Raw genomic sequence first — 18,306 nt, 5'->3', positions numbered from 1 at the left:
TTTCTCTGACCGTAGTCATATTTCGTATTGATTACTGTCGCAAGTAAAAACGCAGTGAGCAGCTGAAAACTTGTGACTGACTACGCTCAAATCAAACGACTGAAATATTATCTAGGGACGGAAGCGTCAACGAATGGAAAAAAGAAAGGAAAAAAAAGAACATAATAAAACTTGGGAGGTCGACACTACAGTGATCAACAACTGTCTACTAAACAGCTGTAGGACTTTCCTCTGCAGTTATGGTACGCTTACAGATGTCAAACCATTAATTGCCGAGTGGGCGCGTACATGCAGCCGCATTACTCAAGAAGCGGTCATTAGTCACGGCTGTGATGACGACGCGGCGGCGACCGGCGACCTGGCCGCGGACGGAGCGTCCTCCGCTTGTGGTGGAGGCGGCGGACCCAGCGTCCTTGGCAGCGGCGAGTCGGCAGGCGCGGCCGCTCTTTGCGCCGGTCGCTGCTACCGCCAGCGACACTTGCCGATCCGCGGAGGACAGGTACCAACGCGCAGGCGCGCGCCCGCCGGTGGGTGGTGGTGGGGGCAGGCGTCGCCGGAGGCAGAGGCTCGTCTTGTGGAGCGCGCCAGTTCGCGGCCGATTCGAGTCGCGAGTGGCTGCCGCAGCAGCAGTGGCAGCGGCGTAGTGGCGGCGAGACGGGCCGAGCGCGTGCAAAGTACAGTGCCGTGAGGGTAACAGGTGGTCTCCGCCGTGGGTGTCGTCGCTCTACACGGAGTGTAGATCCATGCGACGATGCGTCATCGTCAACTTTTGTAATAGACGTCAACTGGTATTCTAAATGAAATATGTGTTAAGCTCACATTTTTGTGATTTCCTATCGATCGGTGTCACAAAAACAGCCAGTAATTTAAAAACTACACTGTTTTCAGCTACGGTCGCAACGAGTGACAAGGTAACACCTAATATTTGGGTCCAAATGTATGTGCTAAGCATAAAAAAATAAAAAAAAGTTGCTGCATTCGGTCACGCTGAAATAAAGTTGAAAGTACTGTCAATAGGAGTGAATATTGCAGCAGGGTGAATTATTCGAAATGAACTAAACAAAGAGTACTATCGCGAGATATGAACTGCGCACTCTGTGTCTTACGCGTGGTGATAGCTGCACCACTCTCGTCAACAAGTTACCCTCTAGTACCGAGTGGTGTGCCTTAAATAGTGGACTAGTGAGCAGTAGAAGTTATATTTTACTGTTGTTCGCAGTGCGAAAGAGGATGTCTGACAGGCTCGTAAGTGCAAAATGTTCTCCGCTCCACTGAAAAGTAGAGGAGGCAGTAGGGACGCAGAATCTATGCTGATAGGGCACAGGAGTGTATTAGTGTGAAAACAGGTCACTCTGCGACTGGCGATGGGCGAATCGTTTAGCATAGAGGGCGTTGCTGCGACGGCAGCGACCGAGGGCATAATGCGGTTTTTGGTGGATCAGGACACGGTGCGGCCGGTGGTGGGGGCGGCAGAGGACGCGATCGACGCGGCTGACATTCTGTTGTTGTCTACGGCGCTGCCGGTGAACGCGTCGGATGACGGCTCCCCTGGAAAGGCGGGGGCGTCCAACTCGTCGGCGGCCGCGGCGGCGCTGGAGGTGGTGGCCGTGCGGCACCCTCTGTACGTGGTGGTGCCCATGACGGTCCTCTACGCCATAATCTTCTTCACCGGCGTGCTGGGCAACATGACGACGTGCATCGTCATCTACCGCAACAAGCACATGCACACCACCACCAACTACTACCTGTTCAGCCTGGCCGTGTCTGACCTGCTGCTGCTCGTGTCCGGGCTGCCGCCCGAAGTGTACCAGGTGTGGAAGCACTACCCCTACATCTTCGGGCTGACCTTCTGCCGGCTGCGCGGCCTCGCCGCCGAGACGTCGTCGAACGCGACGGTGCTGACCATCACGGCGTTCACGGTGGAGCGGTACGTGGCCATCTGCCACCCGTTCCTGTCGCACACCATGTCGAAGCTGTCGCGCGCCGTCAAGCTGATCGTGGCCGTGTGGCTGCTGTCGCTGGCGTGCGCCGTGCCGCAGGCGCTGCACCTGCAGATCGTCGGGCCGCCCGGCATGACGCGCTGCATGTTCCGCGAGGAGACGGTGCACCACCTGTTCGAGATCTCGACGTTCCTCTTCTTCGTGGCGCCCATGACGCTCATCACCATACTGTACGCGCTCATCGGGCTGCGGCTGCGGCGCTCGAGTGCCATGAAGCGCGACGCCGGGCCCTACGGCCACCGCAACGGCGCCGGCACGGGCCACCAGCACTACGGCTGCGTCGCGACGGCGGCGGACAAGGACGGCGCCCACTCGGCGTCGGCGTCGCTGGCGTCGACGGCCGGCAGTCAGGCGCAGCTGCAGCTGTCCGGCGTGCAGACGCCGCGCCACCACCACGCCGCCGGCAGGGCCAGCCATTCCTCGCAGTCGCGGCGCGTCCTCAAGATGCTCGGTGAGTAGTCACCTACTCTCTCAGCCTGTAATACTGTACCATCGTCAGGCAGCGACAAGACGCAGAGGGAACATATTCTATGGTACGGCGACCTCATCAGGAGTTCATCACGGTCGCCACACCAGCATTAACCCTCGAACAGGCACGATCTACATCTACATGATTACTCTGCAATTCACATTCAAGTACTTGGCAGAGTTTTCATCGAACCACAATCACACTATCTCTCTACCATTCCACTCCCGAACAGCGCACGGGAAAAACGAACACCTAAACTTTTGTGTTCGAGCTCTCTCTTATTTTCAGAATGAGATTTTCACTCTGCAGCGGAGTGTGCGCTGATATGAAACTTCCTGGCAGATTAAAACTGTGTGCCGGACCGAGACTCGAACTCTGGACCTTTGCCTTTCGCGGGCGGGTAGAGCACTTGCGGGCGGGCGGGTAGAGCACTCGCCCGCGAAAAGCAAAGGTCCCGATTTCGAGTCTCGGTCCGGCACACAGTTTTAATCTGCCAGGAAGTTTCTCTCTTATTTTATTTTGATGATCATTACTACCTATGTAGGTTGGGCACAACAAAATATTTTCGCATTCTGAAGAGAAAGTTGGTGACTAAAATTTCCTAAATAGATCCCGCCGCGACGAAAAACGTCTTTGCTTTAATGACTTACATCCCAACTCGCGTATCATATCTCCCACACTCTCTCCACTATTACGTGATAATACAAAACGAGCTGCCCTTTTTTGCACCCTTTCGATGTCCTCCGTCAATCCCACTTGGTAAGGATCCCACAGCGCGCAGCAATATTCTAACAAAGGACGAACGAGTGTAGTGTAAGCTGTCTCTTTAGTGGACTTGTAGCATCTTCTAAGTGTCCTGCCAATGAAACGCAACCTTTGGCTCGCCTTCCCCACAATATTATCTATGTGGTCTTTCCAACTGAAGTTGTTCGTAATTTTAACACCCAGGTACTTAGTTGAATTGACAGCCTTGAGAATTGCACTTTTTATCGAGTAATCGAATTCAAACGGATTTCTTTTGGAACTCAAGTGGATCATCTCACACTTTTCGTTATTTAGCGTCAACTGCCACCTGCCACACCATACAGCAATCTTTTCTAAATCGCTTTGCAACTGATACTGGTCTTCGGATGACCTTACTAGACGGTAAATTACAGCATCATCTGCGAACAACCTAAGAGAACTACTCAGATTGCCACCCAGGTCATTTATATAGATCAGGAACAGCAGAGATCCCAGGACGCTCACCGGGGGAACACCTGATATCACTTTAGTTTTACTCGATGATTTGTCGTCTGTTAGTACGAACTGCGACCTTCCTGACAGGAAATAGAGAACCTAGTCGCACAACTGAGACGATACCCCATAGGCGCGCAGCTTGTTTAGAAGTCGCTTGTGAGGAACGGTGTCAAAAGCTTTCCGGAAATCTAGAAATACGGAATCAACTTGAGATCCCCTGTCGAAAGCGGCCATTACTTCGTGCGAATAAAGAGCTAGCTGCGTTGCACAAGAACGATGTTTTCTGAAACCATGCTGATTACGTATCAATAGATCGTTCCCTTCGTGGTGATTGATAATGTTTGAATACAGTATATGCTCCAAAACCCTACTGCAAACCGACGTCAATGATATAGGTCTGTAGTTCGATGGATTACTCCTACTACCCTGGTGCGATCTGCGCAATTTTCCAATCTGTAGGTACAGATCTGTCGGTGAGCGAGCGGTTGTATATGATTGCTAAGTAGGGAGCTAATGTATCAGCCTAATCTGAAAGGAACCTAATCGGTATATAATCTGGACCTGAAGACTTGCCCGTATCAAGCGATTTGAGTTGCTTCGCAACCCCTAAGGTATCTACTTCTAAGAAATTTATGCTAGCAGCTGTTCGTGTTTCATAACGGGACAGGGCATGGGGCGCACTTTGTACACAATCATAGAAGACCTAGACGGATGCCATATTCCTTGACATCCGGAAATCGTTTGACTCGGTGCCCCACTGCAGACTCCTAACTAAGATACGAGCATATGGGATTGGTTCCCAAGTATGTGAGTGGCTCGAAGACTTCTTAAGTAACAGAACCCAGTACGTTGTCCTCGATGGTGAGTGTTCATCGGAGGTGAGGGTATCATCTGCAGTGCCCCAGGGAAGTGTGGTAGGTCCGCTGTTGTTTTCTATCTACATACATGATCTTTTGGATAGGGTGGATAGCAATGTGCGGCTGTTTGCTTACGATGCTGTGGTGTACGGGAAGGTGTTGTCGTTGAGTGACTGTAGGAGGATACAAGATGACATAGACAGGATTTGTGATTGCTGTAAAGAAGCTACCTCTAAATATAGATAAATGCAAATTAATGCAGATGAATAGGAAAAAGGATCCCGTAATGTTTGAAGATTAGTGGTGTAGTGCTTGACACAGTCACGTGGATTAAATATTTGGGCGTAACATTGTAGAGCGATATGAAGTGGGACAAGCGTGTATTGGCAGTTGTGGGGAAGGCGGATAGTCGTCTTCGGTACATTGGTAGAATTTTGGGAAGATGTGGTTCATCTGTAAACAAGACCGTTATAAAACACTAATACGACCTATTCTTGAGTACTGCTCGAGCGTTTGGGATCCCTATCTGGTCGGATTGAGGGAGGACATAGAAGCAATTCAGATTCGTGCTGCTAGATTTGTTACTGATAGGTTTGATCATCACGCGAGTGTTGCGGAAATGCTTCAGGAACTCGGGTGGGAGTCTCTAAAGGAAGCGTTCTTTTCGTGAATCACTACTGAGGAAATTTAGAGAACCAGCATTTGAGGCTGACTGCAGTACAATTTTACTGCTGCCAACTTACATTTGGCGGAAAGACCACAAAGATAAGATAAGAGAGATTAGGACTCGTACAGAAGAATATAGGCAGTCATTTTTCCCTCGTTCTGTTTGGGAGTGGAACAGGGAGAGAAGATGCTAGTTGTGGTACGAGGTACACTCCGCCACGCACCGTACGGTGGATTGCGGAGTATGTATGTAGATGTAGATGTAGATATTGTCAAGGTAAACGTGTATGACCAAAAATCACAGTTTAATCTTAGTTTGATTCAGCTATGATAAAATAAACTACTTTCACAAGCTGCGAAATCGTCGCGAAAAAAAACAGTGACCCGTATATGTAACAAGTTTCCATTCATTTACGTCTGAGGTCACAATCTTTTTGTTTGATTACCGGTTTCGGTCTTTAATGACCATCATCAGATCTGTTTCATAAAAAAAAGTCCTAATGAACTGCAGCCGTAGTGGCATCCTCAAATTTTAAATGCGGAATCAGCACCAGCATGTGGTTTGATTTATATGTATTTGACGATGCTGGTGCTGATTCCACATTTCACATTTGACGATGCCACTGTGGCTGCAGCACATTAGGACTTTGTTTCTATGAATCAGATCTGATGATGGTCATTAAAGACCGAAACCGGTAATCTCTTAAACAAAAACATTGTGACCGTAGACGTAAATTAGAGGAATATAAACTACTGTTAAACGAGCTGAATCACTCTTTAATAAAGTAATAGTAAAGTGAACTTTCATTATATCACTCTATTGCCGCGTACAACTGTTGTCGCGGAGTAATGACGCACTCGAAGCATTAAACAGCGCAGTTGTATCAGATCCCAACCAAAATCTTATCCGATAACTGATTAGCTCGTAGGCAACTGCCTCATTGTGTGCTCCTAGCTCGGACTCTGGGTCACTTGCATGCACTGGTCGTAAATTATTTCTCATCTAGCTCGCTGTTTGTTTCATGTTACTGCTTTTCACTGGGACGTACCAGCTGTGTTAGCTGAAGTGATAATGAAGGAATAGGTATAGGGTTGTAAAACAACAATGGAACAGCACAAGTCAATATTAATTGTACATAGGCGCGTCCGCTCGAGGTCTATTAAGAGAAGTAGCGTCAGAATTGGATCGTTGAAGTAGGAATCTTTATTTCTATTGCGCACAGGTTTCAATCACTGCGTGACCATCGTCACCCGTAGTGTTAAAGCCCAGTGGATTCATAAATACAGGCAGTAAAACTGCAATATCTGAACATACCAATAAAGAGTGCTTGTCATACCGGAGTACTAAAGGCCTGTGGACTCATAAGCACAAGCAATAAAATTGCAATATCTGCAAATATCAATGGAGGTACGCGTGAGAGCGGACGTCTGTAGTCTTCACTGGAACGAGCAGATGTTATTTTAATACTTGTATTGATGAGACCACAGGGCTTTAATACTTGCTCTGGTGATGGTCACGCAGTGACTGAAATCGATTTGCAACAGAGATAAAGATTTCTGCTTTATCGACCAATACTGCACCTCATGGTGTTACTATCGTAGTTGAAGGATATCGATACGACCAGTACATGATACATCGAAAAGAGACAGCTTCCAAAAGAATTTTTGCGCAGCGCTACAGATCGCTGGAGACGCCAAATGCGTTGGCAAAATCCACTGGTGTCAAGCAATGTACGTCGCAAGGTACACCAGAGGACATCACTCGGCTACATGAAGATGTTCGTAGCGCGCCGAGCTAGCTCAACGTTGACGACCTCGCTGTGAACTTTAATCCTGTATTGGAGTTAGTATTTTTGAGAAGAGTCATTTTCCCCGTTTAACCTGTTTTATTTCGAAATACTTTTTTTGTAATTTGCTTATTGGCTAACTTCGCACCTTTAGGTATTTTCAAACCACCTGGTATTAATGCTGCAGTAGTTAAAAAAAAGTACAGTAACTCACAGACTCACAGAGGTCCAGTGTGTGCTGTAACCATCGTACGGCAGCGAAACTATGTAGATATTCTAGTGAGTTAATGCTGAACCGATTTAAGCTGGAAACAAATTATTTAAATTATTTCCCATTTCGGCCACCAGGTGCAAATCTGGTGCTGTGAATGCAAGAAAGACATTATAGAAATGTTTCCATATGGATTAGCAACGGTACCTGGGCGTAAAAAGTTGAATAAATAAGAATGACACAATGTTCATCTTACTATTAACCTGTCGCTTATAAAATTTGTTCGATACTAGCACTGGATACGTCGACAATACCCAGTACGGCGCCAGATTTGCACCTGATGGCCAAAACTGGTACTATTAACTGGAAATATTTTTTTCCATTTTAAATCGGTTCCGCATTGACACATTAGCATATCAACCAAGTTTCGCCACCATACGATAATTACAGCCGACACAGAACGTCCCTGAGTAGCTGCGGTTTAATTTTAACGACACGAAACACACAAAAATTTACACACCTTTGTTAATTTCATCAGAGCAAAAAATTCTAATCAAGTACCATTATACATGCCATACTTTCTTAACAAATCCTTCTAACAATCACAATAATCACGGTCACAACACTTATATACATCATTATGTAATATGATTTGCAGTGAAAACGTAAAACTATGAATTTCACGTCATACTGCCATCAATTGACGTTAAAGATTATTATCTTAGACGTGAAGTATGTAAGTAAAATGAGAATAATGTGGCAATTATACGGGTTTAGTCAAATGGTTCAAATGGCTCTGAGCACTATGGGACTTAACATCTGTGGTCATCAGTCCCCTAGAACTTAGAACTACTTAAAACTAACTAACCTAAGGACATCACACACATCCATGCCCGAGGCAGGATTCGAACCTGCGACCGTAGCAGTCGCGCGGTTCCGGACTGCGCGCCTAGAACCGCTAGACCACCGCGGCCGGCGGGTTTAGTCACTTTACCGGAGTACAACAAATTAAAATACATGGGTATAACAGTCCTAATACAGGGACAGACTGGCAGATCAATATTTACAAGGCCCAGAGACACCATAGAAGCTGGAGATAGTAGAATCCAGATTCGTCTTCCGCCGAATATTGCTTTAACGAAAACCACAAGTACGAGGACGTGCTGAAAAGTAATGCCTCCGTATTTTTTATGTGAAAACTCTCAAAGTGTTTTATACACAAAAGGTGTTATTAAAATTGGACATATTTATTCTTTTTGTCTACATATTTATTTCTCAACATAGTCACCCTGACGACATTTCTACCAACGACCAGTTTGTTGATATTTCAGTGCCGGCCGTTGTGGCCGAGTGGTTCTAGGCGCTTCAATCTGGAACTGCGCGGTCGCAGGTTCGAATCCTGCCTTGGGCATGGATGTGTGTGATGTACTTAGGTTAGTTAGGTTTAAGTAGTTGTAAGTTCTAGGGGACTGATGACCTCAGAAATTAAGTCCCATAGTGCTCAGAGCCATTTGGATTTGGATATTTCACTGCAGAATGTTTGAATTCCTTTACGAAGCCAGAACCTGACCTGTGCTTCGAACGCTTCACCACTACGAAAGTGAAGTACTCGAAGGTATTCTTTAAGTTTTGGAAGCAGATGAAAATCGGGTGTGGGGAAGTCTGGACTGTATGGAGGATGATCGATGAGATGAACCCGAGGCGTCGGATTACTGCAGACGTCGCGGCGCTTTTGTGTGATCCGGCATTGTCATGCTGAAGGGACGGTGTTCCGTGTGTGGACAGACTTTTCTAATTCTAAACTCGGTTGCAGCACTCTGTTTCTCGCGCACTGACGTAGTTATGTTACACACCGCCATGCTTCACGATACAATTCTGAGTCCTCTAGCGGCAGAGGTCAGCAAACATGTAGACTTCACGATAAAGGCTGTTTAATTAAAAAGTTTTAAGAGTTTTCAGATAAACATTCAGAGGGATTAATTTTCAGTAGGACCTCGTATACAGATATAAAATTTTACACACCTTTGTTAATTTCATTAGCATTAAATATATCTATGTGAAGAACGATAAAGCTGATGGCGTCCCTATTAAATGTTTCTAACAACCACAATAGTTACTGGTACAACATGTATATACATCGCTGTTTAATATTATTCGCATTAAAAACGTAAAAATACGATTTTCACATGATACTAGAGTCGAATGACTTTAGAGGTCACTATCTCAGACGTGAGGTCAGTATGTAAAAGCAGAACAATGCGAGTTTTATGCGGTGCAGTCACCTTGCCAGCGTTCAACAAATTAAAATACGTAAGTGCAACGGTCCTGCTGTACTGGACAGCCTCTGGGGTCAATTTGTACTGCGCTCAGGGAACACCGTAGAAAGTGCAGCTTTAAAGAGCCAGGCTTATCCTTTCCCGAACACTGCTTAAAAGAAAACCAGATATTCACAATAAACGTAGAATTCCTACACAAAGATGGAAAGAGTACCAAACTCACACAGTTGCAAATATTAGAAATTCAGAATTACTTTGTGAATCCACACAGTTACTATAGAACGAGCAAATTCAGTTCAATTAAACATTCTGTACGTAGCAGAAGAATCTTCGGGTCTTCATTCATAAATAGATAATGAAACAAACCCCCATTCCTGTGCACATAGCTCTACTCCAATATATGTTTATTGATAGAGGTAACTGCTGTCCTGGTAAATTCTGTAAAATGGTTACCTACTGTGACAGAAATAACAGATGAGTTCTTTTGTAACAAAACTCAAGAATCGATACATTAGAAAGTTGAAGTGTTCATCATTCACTGATTCCTTTCTTTGAGGTCAGTTTTGTATTAGAAAACAGTGTAATAAACCGAAACCTAATAATAAAAGATGTGAAACATTGCTAAAAAAAGGTTTTCATTACGTTAACACAATTTAGATGACTACATACGGTGACGTTAACGTCTTAATATCGAGCTGATAGCTTGTCAACAAACTTAACAGCATGACCTTAACGTCAAAGATAAAACAAAAGTTTTTACAATATGGAACACATATTTGGTCAAAGATATAACTACTTATGCTTACTCTAGAAGTACTACAGGAAATCTCTTAAACGAAACGTAATTATTTCGGAGACTTGTAAAGCCTTAACATGAGGGAAGATGGAAAGCGAGTAAGTTTGCTATCATATTTGTGAGGAGCAAATAGCCAGCAACTCAAAATAGAGCATCATAGAATAAAAAAAAAACTATCGTTTGACTTGGTCATAAACTATTATAACACATGTATGGAAAGGAGACCTATGTGTTAGCGTCTAAGAAGCCAGTCTAGATAACAATATTATGTATCTTCGGAGCCAATTAGCTAAAAGCTCGTCGCTTCAACTGTTGCACGTCATTGAGGACAATAAACGTTAACGAGTAAATCTACGGAGCGACACGTGGAGTAAATTGTCTCACACGCCGCACATCTGTAAGTGGGTCCCCACCGCAAGTGGCACTTTATACGACGCTACGACCGTTACGACATGAGACGAAAGGAACGCTTCAAAACAACTAACTTGTGGGCTGTACTACGGATCACACCATTCATACAACGTTAATGTACAGATCGGTCAGGAACAGACTGAAAAGATTGTAAACATTTTACATGGTAGGTTGTGCTGAGAAATAATTATTAAAAAATCGATATGTTGTACCGTTTCCGAGTGATTTAACATTGAAGTTACCGTATCAACCGTATTTGCACAAATTCAAGCGGAACGCTAGAGCCGGTGTCGCCAAACGTGTTCTTAGTTTGGTTTCCTAAAATCGATCAGGAGAGCGATACATAAATTGGCCATGGGGCGGTAGTGAAGACCGCACTCGAACCAAAGGCTGAATAGTCTCACGCGCTTTCATCTACTGTTATAACAACTAACACTAATAACATGAAGATGGTCATTACTGACTGAAACCGATCATCGTCGAAGGACTTTATATTATGATGAAAGACTGGAATAAAAAAACCTTTGACTAATAACTACAGTTGGCGGGCAGCATGAATTTGTGCGCGCAATCACGTAGTTCACTAACTTCAGTTCTTATTAACTCGGTAACGGCTCAACGTACCGAATTTTTTTCTCAACAGTTATTTCATGGCACAACCTGCCCTACAACCAGCCTTACAAGCTTCTCAGACTGTTTTTGACACCTTGTATATTCATACACTGAGCTTGCGCTACGATAAGTATCCATTATGTTGCTAAGTGCAATTCTTTTGGTCAGAGTGAAGATTAAAGTTAATCAGTGTTCGCGTTTGTAGAATTTTTATCAGTCTTTTACTGCTAAACGAACTAAATCTGTTGCATATCTTAAGACAATTTATTTTTTCTCGTCGTTTCGGTTTATAATATTCTGTTCGTCGTCAAATGGCGGCACTTAATTTACAGGCCGACCAATTAACCAACTGATAATTCTTGGAAGGTTGAAGCTGTATGCTGGATCTCGACTCGAACCCAGAACCTTTCCCACTAAATCCACAAAATCAACGTTTTCGTTACAGGCTGGGACACCGTCGTTGCACTTACATGTTCCACGTACTTACTCTGTAGTTTTTAATTTGAGTTAGTTGCTATTTAATTTAGCATTTCCAGTGTTTCTGTATTTAATACTGTGGATCTCCATGACACTCGAAACATTCAACAGCTAATTGACTGTACTTTAAGAAAATGTTTATGCAATCTGCCATCTGATGATGAAAACAATGTTCTGAACCACTAAAGGCAAGAAACTTGTTTTAAATAAATGATATCAATTTGGTGTGTGGTTGCTCTTTCAAAACTTATCCGCACGGAGAACGATAGCGGAGGAGCTCAACGTAATACCGTTTCGGAACTAGTTAGTGCGAGGGTCGCTAGTGCAATGACGGGGATATTCACGAGCGGCCACCGTTTTCAACCTCAGGAGTTTTGGTATGGCCGCCTCATTCATTACAGGATTTTCACTAATATCTAGAAATGACTGGGGCTCTGCTAAACCGTGGAGGTTTAATAAGGGGAGATGGCACTACAGACTTGGGCTCTTCGTTGCTTTGAAGCCGGCGCCGCAGGGAAACGTATAGTGGTTGTGTTGCGATAGTTCAGGGTACAAGATACAGGGAACGATTTATTTTTTTCAGTTTTCTAGAGATCCTTCACTTACCCAGTGTCCTAGTTGCTGACGTTCAGGTATTACTTCTCCCGCTTATGGAGGTATTCCGTAACTCCGATGTAGCAGCTACATCTTTCGTTTATGGGGCTTCAGACGACAAGAAAAACAGACTAAAGAATGTTCGCGAAGTAATCAAACTATTATTCACGCTTAGAACTAAATAAAATTTATAAATTTAAAGCAATAGTTATAGACGTATGTAAATGTTCGCAAAGAAATCAAAAAATGTATCCACCCACGCATTTAGAAATTATCTGAAATTGTAAATGTATGTCAATAGTTATAGACCAGTTCAACGTAAAGATACTTTCAGCCCTTTGGCTGACTTTCAGTGCTTTAACTCGTGTGTTCTTATTGGAAGTGACGTTTCCTTGTCTCCCTCCGAGTTCTGGACTGACTTATCTAGTAATTTACAGGGAAGGTTATAGATTATTGAGGCTCCGACCGAGGTAAAACTTCGAGTTTTTCGTATTAACGAATTACTGGCAGAGATGGAATAAACGATAAGTGTAATAAAATCCTAGGCTATCTGAGTTTTGAACTCGGACTTTCGTATTTGTAGTTGGTCCCTTATCCACAGAACCAGCCTGCCAAAACTCCACTTTGAAATCTCTGTGCAGGTGAACGGAGCGACTATCTACATTTCCTGAAAGTCACTCTCGCTTATAGTGGCTCCAGTCTACTCATTTAGTCTGGAGGTATTTGGCGGCGAAAAAGGGGTGGGGAGGGGAGGTTTCTGTTTTCGCTCAGAGTTGCCAAACTTTTCTCACTCATTCAGGTTCGACATTATCTCGTGCAATAATAAACTGCATATTTAATTCGTCAAACATATTTGCTTGTGTGCGTCGGTAATAGCGTGTGTACATGTCAGACAGAAATTCGAAACGTATAGGTTTCAGACCTCTGTTGGGCTAAAAAATTTTGTTGCCCTGACAGCTTCTCTAAACTCTGGAAATAATGTGTAGATTGACTTTGCATTCAATGACTTCGGCTTCCAGCATATTCTCTTTTCCCGGAATGTTTTACAGTAAACATCCATGTATTCAAAAGCAACATAAATACTGTTTCCACGTCCTTTCAAATTGCTTTAGAAGGATAAATAAATTCATTTATTAAAAATGTAACTGGCTTTATATCTTGGTAAATATATCTTTGGGTGTTGGCCACAACGCGAAATATTCGCCTCGAAATACATACGATTCACAGACAAATGACGCACACGAATTTCCTACCACAGGTTTTATCGTTTTGTTGGCTTTCGAGCAGTACCCATTCAGCCATTTCACTTGCGTAATATCGGTTATACTGGTACGAATGTAAGGACAATGCAACACCCAATACCAGAGTGGAAAAGAATCTCCGATCCAGCCTTGATTCGAACCCAGGCCGCTTCGGTTAGCAATCCGTCACACTGTACCATAGGTTCATGGAAACCAATGGTAGTGACAGGAAGGGCATCCGGCGAAAGCGTGGAAGTAATTAAATGACAAATCAGAAGCCATTTCAGTGTATTTTTACTGACTTTGTTGACTATGTAATTAACATGCAAGTGATCACAGTACCACTGCAAAATAACCTCGCCGTCGACAGGGTATTAAATTCTGCTGTTCTTTCCTCTTTAGTACTGTATAACCTATACTCACACAACATTTTGTAATTCTGATTTTGTAAAGTCTGTACTGTTTGTAAATGGCCTAAGATCGAAACTACTCCAAAACAAAAATAATAAATTACGAAATAACGAAGGTATGTTGTAGCCATTGTTTTATTATTTGCACAACATACAGCTGCTACAGAAATGAGCATGAGCAAAACATCGCTTCGGATGTGGGGGAGCGTATCTCTTAACTCTTCAGCATCAAGCGAGATGAAGTCATCAATAATGACTTCGTCACGTACAGCAATTTCTTGATCGCTGATGATGCTGCTGCGGGACACGTAGACATTGAAAAGAAAATTGTAGTACTCTGATAGCATAAATGTGATTAAAAATTAGCAACTCTGTTAGAAATATTCTATAATGCTTCTACATAAATGAGGATAATCTTTAAGAAAAGTACAGTATTTTGCTGTGGTTTAAGTGTTTAAAATAAATCTCAAACCATGGTCAAACGTGATAAGTCTCTAACAATACTGCCTGTATTTATTGACCTTTTAGCCACCGAATTTGGCATCTCACTGTGTCAGGCACTTGGTAATCACGTCATCTACGTATCTGCTGGTCCTCAGCTGTCCTGAAGAATCCTTGGCAGAACGGTGATTGTCTGGATCTAAATTTAACTATTTATGGATATATAAGGGGCAGTCAAATACTTTCGAGGTCATTGCTACAGAATAAATGCAACGTTGCGCGAATTCGATTCTGGTACGTACGCCATGGGATTAGTGTGGTATTTGTCTCTTCCCATCGTGTGTGCAGTGAGTGCGTAAACGTGAACTATGTCGACGTTATTAGCAAATGTGTCCAAACAGGACCAACGCAATGTTACTGTTTTCTTGGCTGCCCAACGACACACACCGGTAGACAGCCATCGGAAAATGCCGATTCTGTGTAGGGTCCAATATCTCTGGAAAACCACCGTCGTGGAATGGTGTGCCAAGTTCGGTGCTAGGTCCGATTCGACACAAGACGCCGGTCGATCTGGGAGGCCCGCCTCGTCCATTACGGACCACTACGGAGACACTCGAGCACCCGCCCTTTCTTTCTTTCACTGGTGCCATGTCCCACGCTGACACAGGGTCGGAATTGTTAAGAACGGATTTGGCCAGTTTAGTGGTAAGGGGTGGCCGGATGCCCTTCCTGCCGCCACCTCGTACCCCCCGGGGCGGATTGAGTGCTGTCTGCGTCGAGCGTAAGCAATGGAACAGTGCGAGCGTGTTCAGATGACTGCGAGTCGTGTAACTGAGGCGGAACGTGGGGACCAGCCCTGTATTCACCTAGCGGGATGTGGAAAACCGCCTAAAAACCACATCCAGGCTGGTCAGCACACCGACCCACGACGGTAATCCGCCGGGGGATTCGATCCGGGGCCGGTGCGCCTACCCGAGTCCAGGAAGCAGAGCATTAGCGCTCTCAGCTGACGTGGACTCGAGCACCCGCCCTATAGTCCTGATATTTCCCCATGAGACTCTCACGCCTTCAATCCCTTAAAAGAGACCTTGAAAGGTCGTCCATTCCTGTCGGAAGAGGATGTGCAGCAGGCCGTTACAGACATTTCACGCATCAGGACACGGTATTTTACGAAATGGGAATCTTCTGCCAGGTGCGTCTGAGGGATGATTGCCTCAACGTTCACGGCGATTTTGCCTGAGTACTATACCGATTCAGGATTGTAGGAAGACTTTTTGATCGTCTCTTATAATTACATTATTTAATCAGTGTATCGACATCGTGAAGTAAAAGGTACATTTAAGGATAAATAAGAGTATAATTGGTGAAATTTATGTCACCTATAACACTGTTTACCCGAAGAGTGACAAAGACAACCTCGGAAAACATACATGGACACGTGATCTTAGGTGTCAGCTATAACAGGAAGTTCTCTATGTACACAGACGTGCAAGAAGTTTCTGCACCAAGCAAAGTGATGCACACAATAATCAAGGTCGTAAATGAATATGTAACTAAAGTTAGGAACAGAGAAGCAGGAATTTCAACATAACCTGACACGACTCCCATTACTTAATAGTCTTGGAGTGAGTTCCTAGTGTTAAGCATAGCAAAGACTTGATTTTAAGTCTTACTTTTTCTTTGGGAGATTGTCACATACAACTGTAGCCTGTAATGAATGCATTGTAAAAGCATATACAAATAAAGAAAGAAATAAACAAAAATGAAGACGGGTATATTTTGTTAGTACGTAAGTACAATTCACACCGAATATTCAGAGATTGTGACATAAATGGTTAGATTTACCACAGCAGTTATAGCACCAAGAAAACGAGTTCCTTCCAAACTAAGTAGGGTAAAACGAGTTAGAGGTCGTCGAAGATAACTTCGTCCATGCTCCGAAGCACATTCTCAGAGCCGGGCGAGTCACCCCCTCTGTCTCGAAGGGACAGCTGCCTACTACGCTGTGACCGTATGTTGTGTCGATTTGTTCTCCGCCTCTCTTGGCTACACTGCATGAACGACTGCGTACACACGCCGGCTACACTGCAACCTTTCTCAAACCATATTAAAGAAGCTATTCAGTAAAAATATTTTATCCTCACGCATCTCGTGGTCTCATTTGTCAGCTTCGCAATGAACTGCCTATCATTTCTTTAACAGTCTTAATTAGTGTGATGTTTCTACACTGAAGCGCCAAATAAACTGGTATAGCAATGCGTATTCAAATACAGAGATGTGTAAACAGCCAAAATACGGCGCTGCGGTCGACAACGCCAATATAGGGTAACAAGTATGAGGGGAGTTGTTTAGATCTATTACTGCTGCTACAGTGGCGGGTTGTCAAGATTTAAGTGAGTTTAAACGCGGTGTTGTAGTCGGCGCACGAGCGATGGGACACAGCATCTCCAAGACAGCGATGAAGAGGGGATTTTTCATTGCGATAATTTCACGAGTGTACCCTGAATATCAGGAATCCGGTAAGACAGCAAATCTCCGGCTTCGCTGCGGCTGGAAAATGACCCTACAAAAACGGGATCAACGACGACTGAAGAGAATCGTTCAACGTGACAGAAGTGCAACCCTTCCGCAAATTGCTGCAGATTTCAGTGCTGATCAATCATCAAAATTCCAAGAAACATAATAGACATGGGCTTTCAGAGCCGAAGGCCCAATCTTGTATCCTTGATGACTGCACGACCCAAAATCTTACGCCTCGCCTGGACCCGCCAACACCGACATTGGAATGTTGATGACTGGAAAAATGTTGCCTGGTCTCACGAGTCTCGTTACAATTGCATGTACGTGTACGAGTATGGCGACAACCGCATGAATCCATGGACTCTGCATGTCAGCGTCACCAGGGTATTGTTCAAACTGGTGAAGGCTCTGTAATGGTGTGAGGTGTGTGCAGTTAGAGTAATATGGGATCCATGATACGTCTAGATACGATTATGACATGTGACACGTACGTAAGCATCTTGTCTGATACATCAGTGCATGTCCATTGTGCATTCCGACAGACTTGGGCAATTCCAGCAGGACAATGCGACATCCCACACATCTAAAATTGGTACGGAGTTGCTCCATGAATACTCTTCTTCGTTTAAACACTTCCGCTGGCTACCAAACTCCCTAGACATGAACATTATTGAGCATATCCGGAATGACTTGCAAAGTGCTGTTCAGATGAGATCTCCACCCCCGCGTACTCTTACGCATTTATGGACAGCCCTGCAGGATTCGTGATGTCCGTTCCCTCCAGCACTACTTCAGACATTATTCGAGTCCATGCATTGTCGTGTTGCGGCACTTCTGCCAGCTCGCGGAATTAGGCAGTTTTTCTGGCTCTTCGTCCCCTGCTTGGCTCGTGGTAACGTGAGCGCCTCCCATGCAAGCGGACCCGGCTTCGATTCCCGTCCGTGTTGGAGATTTTCCTCCGCTGGGGGACTGGGTGTTGTGTTGTTCTTATCATCACCGCATCCTCATCACTTGCGCGCAATTCGCCCAATCTGGCGTCGACTAAATTAAGACTTGCACATGCCGACCGTACTTCCCCCTACGGGGCCTCCCGACCGACGATGCCATATGCTCAATTCTATTTCTTCTGGCTCTTCAGTTTACATTAAGGGAGTTTTTTGGTTCGTCAGTGTTAGACCACATAATGCTGAGTACGAAATGCTGCTAACACATTAAACTGGAGGCGTTATTTACATCTATCGCCTATCCGAGAAAATGAATTGTATGTAATGCACTCACTTCAGATGGTTTGCGTGAGTG

At 44.5% G+C, this 18,306-nt stretch overlaps 1 protein-coding gene across 1 annotated transcript; it reads left to right on the top strand.

The window, feature by feature from the left end:
• Positions 1-1,050: 1,050 nt before the first annotated feature.
• LOC126235508 (pyrokinin-1 receptor-like) lies at positions 1,051-14,654 on the top strand. The gene is made up of 3 exons (XM_049944225.1): positions 1,051-2,279; positions 2,379-2,451; positions 14,575-14,654. Exons 1-3 carry the CDS (start codon positions 1,365-1,367, stop codon positions 14,652-14,654), a joined length of 1,068 nt encoding a protein of 355 aa, XP_049800182.1. The 5' UTR covers positions 1,051-1,364.
• The last annotated feature ends 3,652 nt before the right edge of the window (positions 14,655-18,306 follow it).

The sequence above is a fragment of the Schistocerca nitens genome, chromosome 2 (genome assembly GCF_023898315.1).
Source record: "Schistocerca nitens isolate TAMUIC-IGC-003100 chromosome 2, iqSchNite1.1, whole genome shotgun sequence".
Lineage (NCBI taxonomy): Eukaryota > Metazoa > Arthropoda > Insecta > Orthoptera > Acrididae > Schistocerca > Schistocerca nitens.
Note: the sequence above shows the minus strand (reverse complement) of the source record. Positions and strands in the feature narration are given on the sequence as shown.

What these genes read in the sequence shown, in the direction of transcription:
- LOC126235508 (XM_049944225.1), top strand. Translation starts at nt 1,365, where the DNA reads ATGGGCGAATCGTTTAGCATAGAGGGCGTTGCTGCGACGGCAGCGACC. An exon ending in GCCACCAGCACTACGGCTGC is followed by an intron (nt 2,280 to 2,378) that starts GTCGCGACGGCG and finishes TCCGGCGTGCAG; the next exon opens with ACGCCGCGCCACCACCACGC. An exon ending in GCGCGTCCTCAAGATGCTCG is followed by an intron (nt 2,452 to 14,574) that starts GTGAGTAGTCAC and finishes TTGACCTTTTAG; the next exon opens with CCACCGAATTTGGCATCTCA.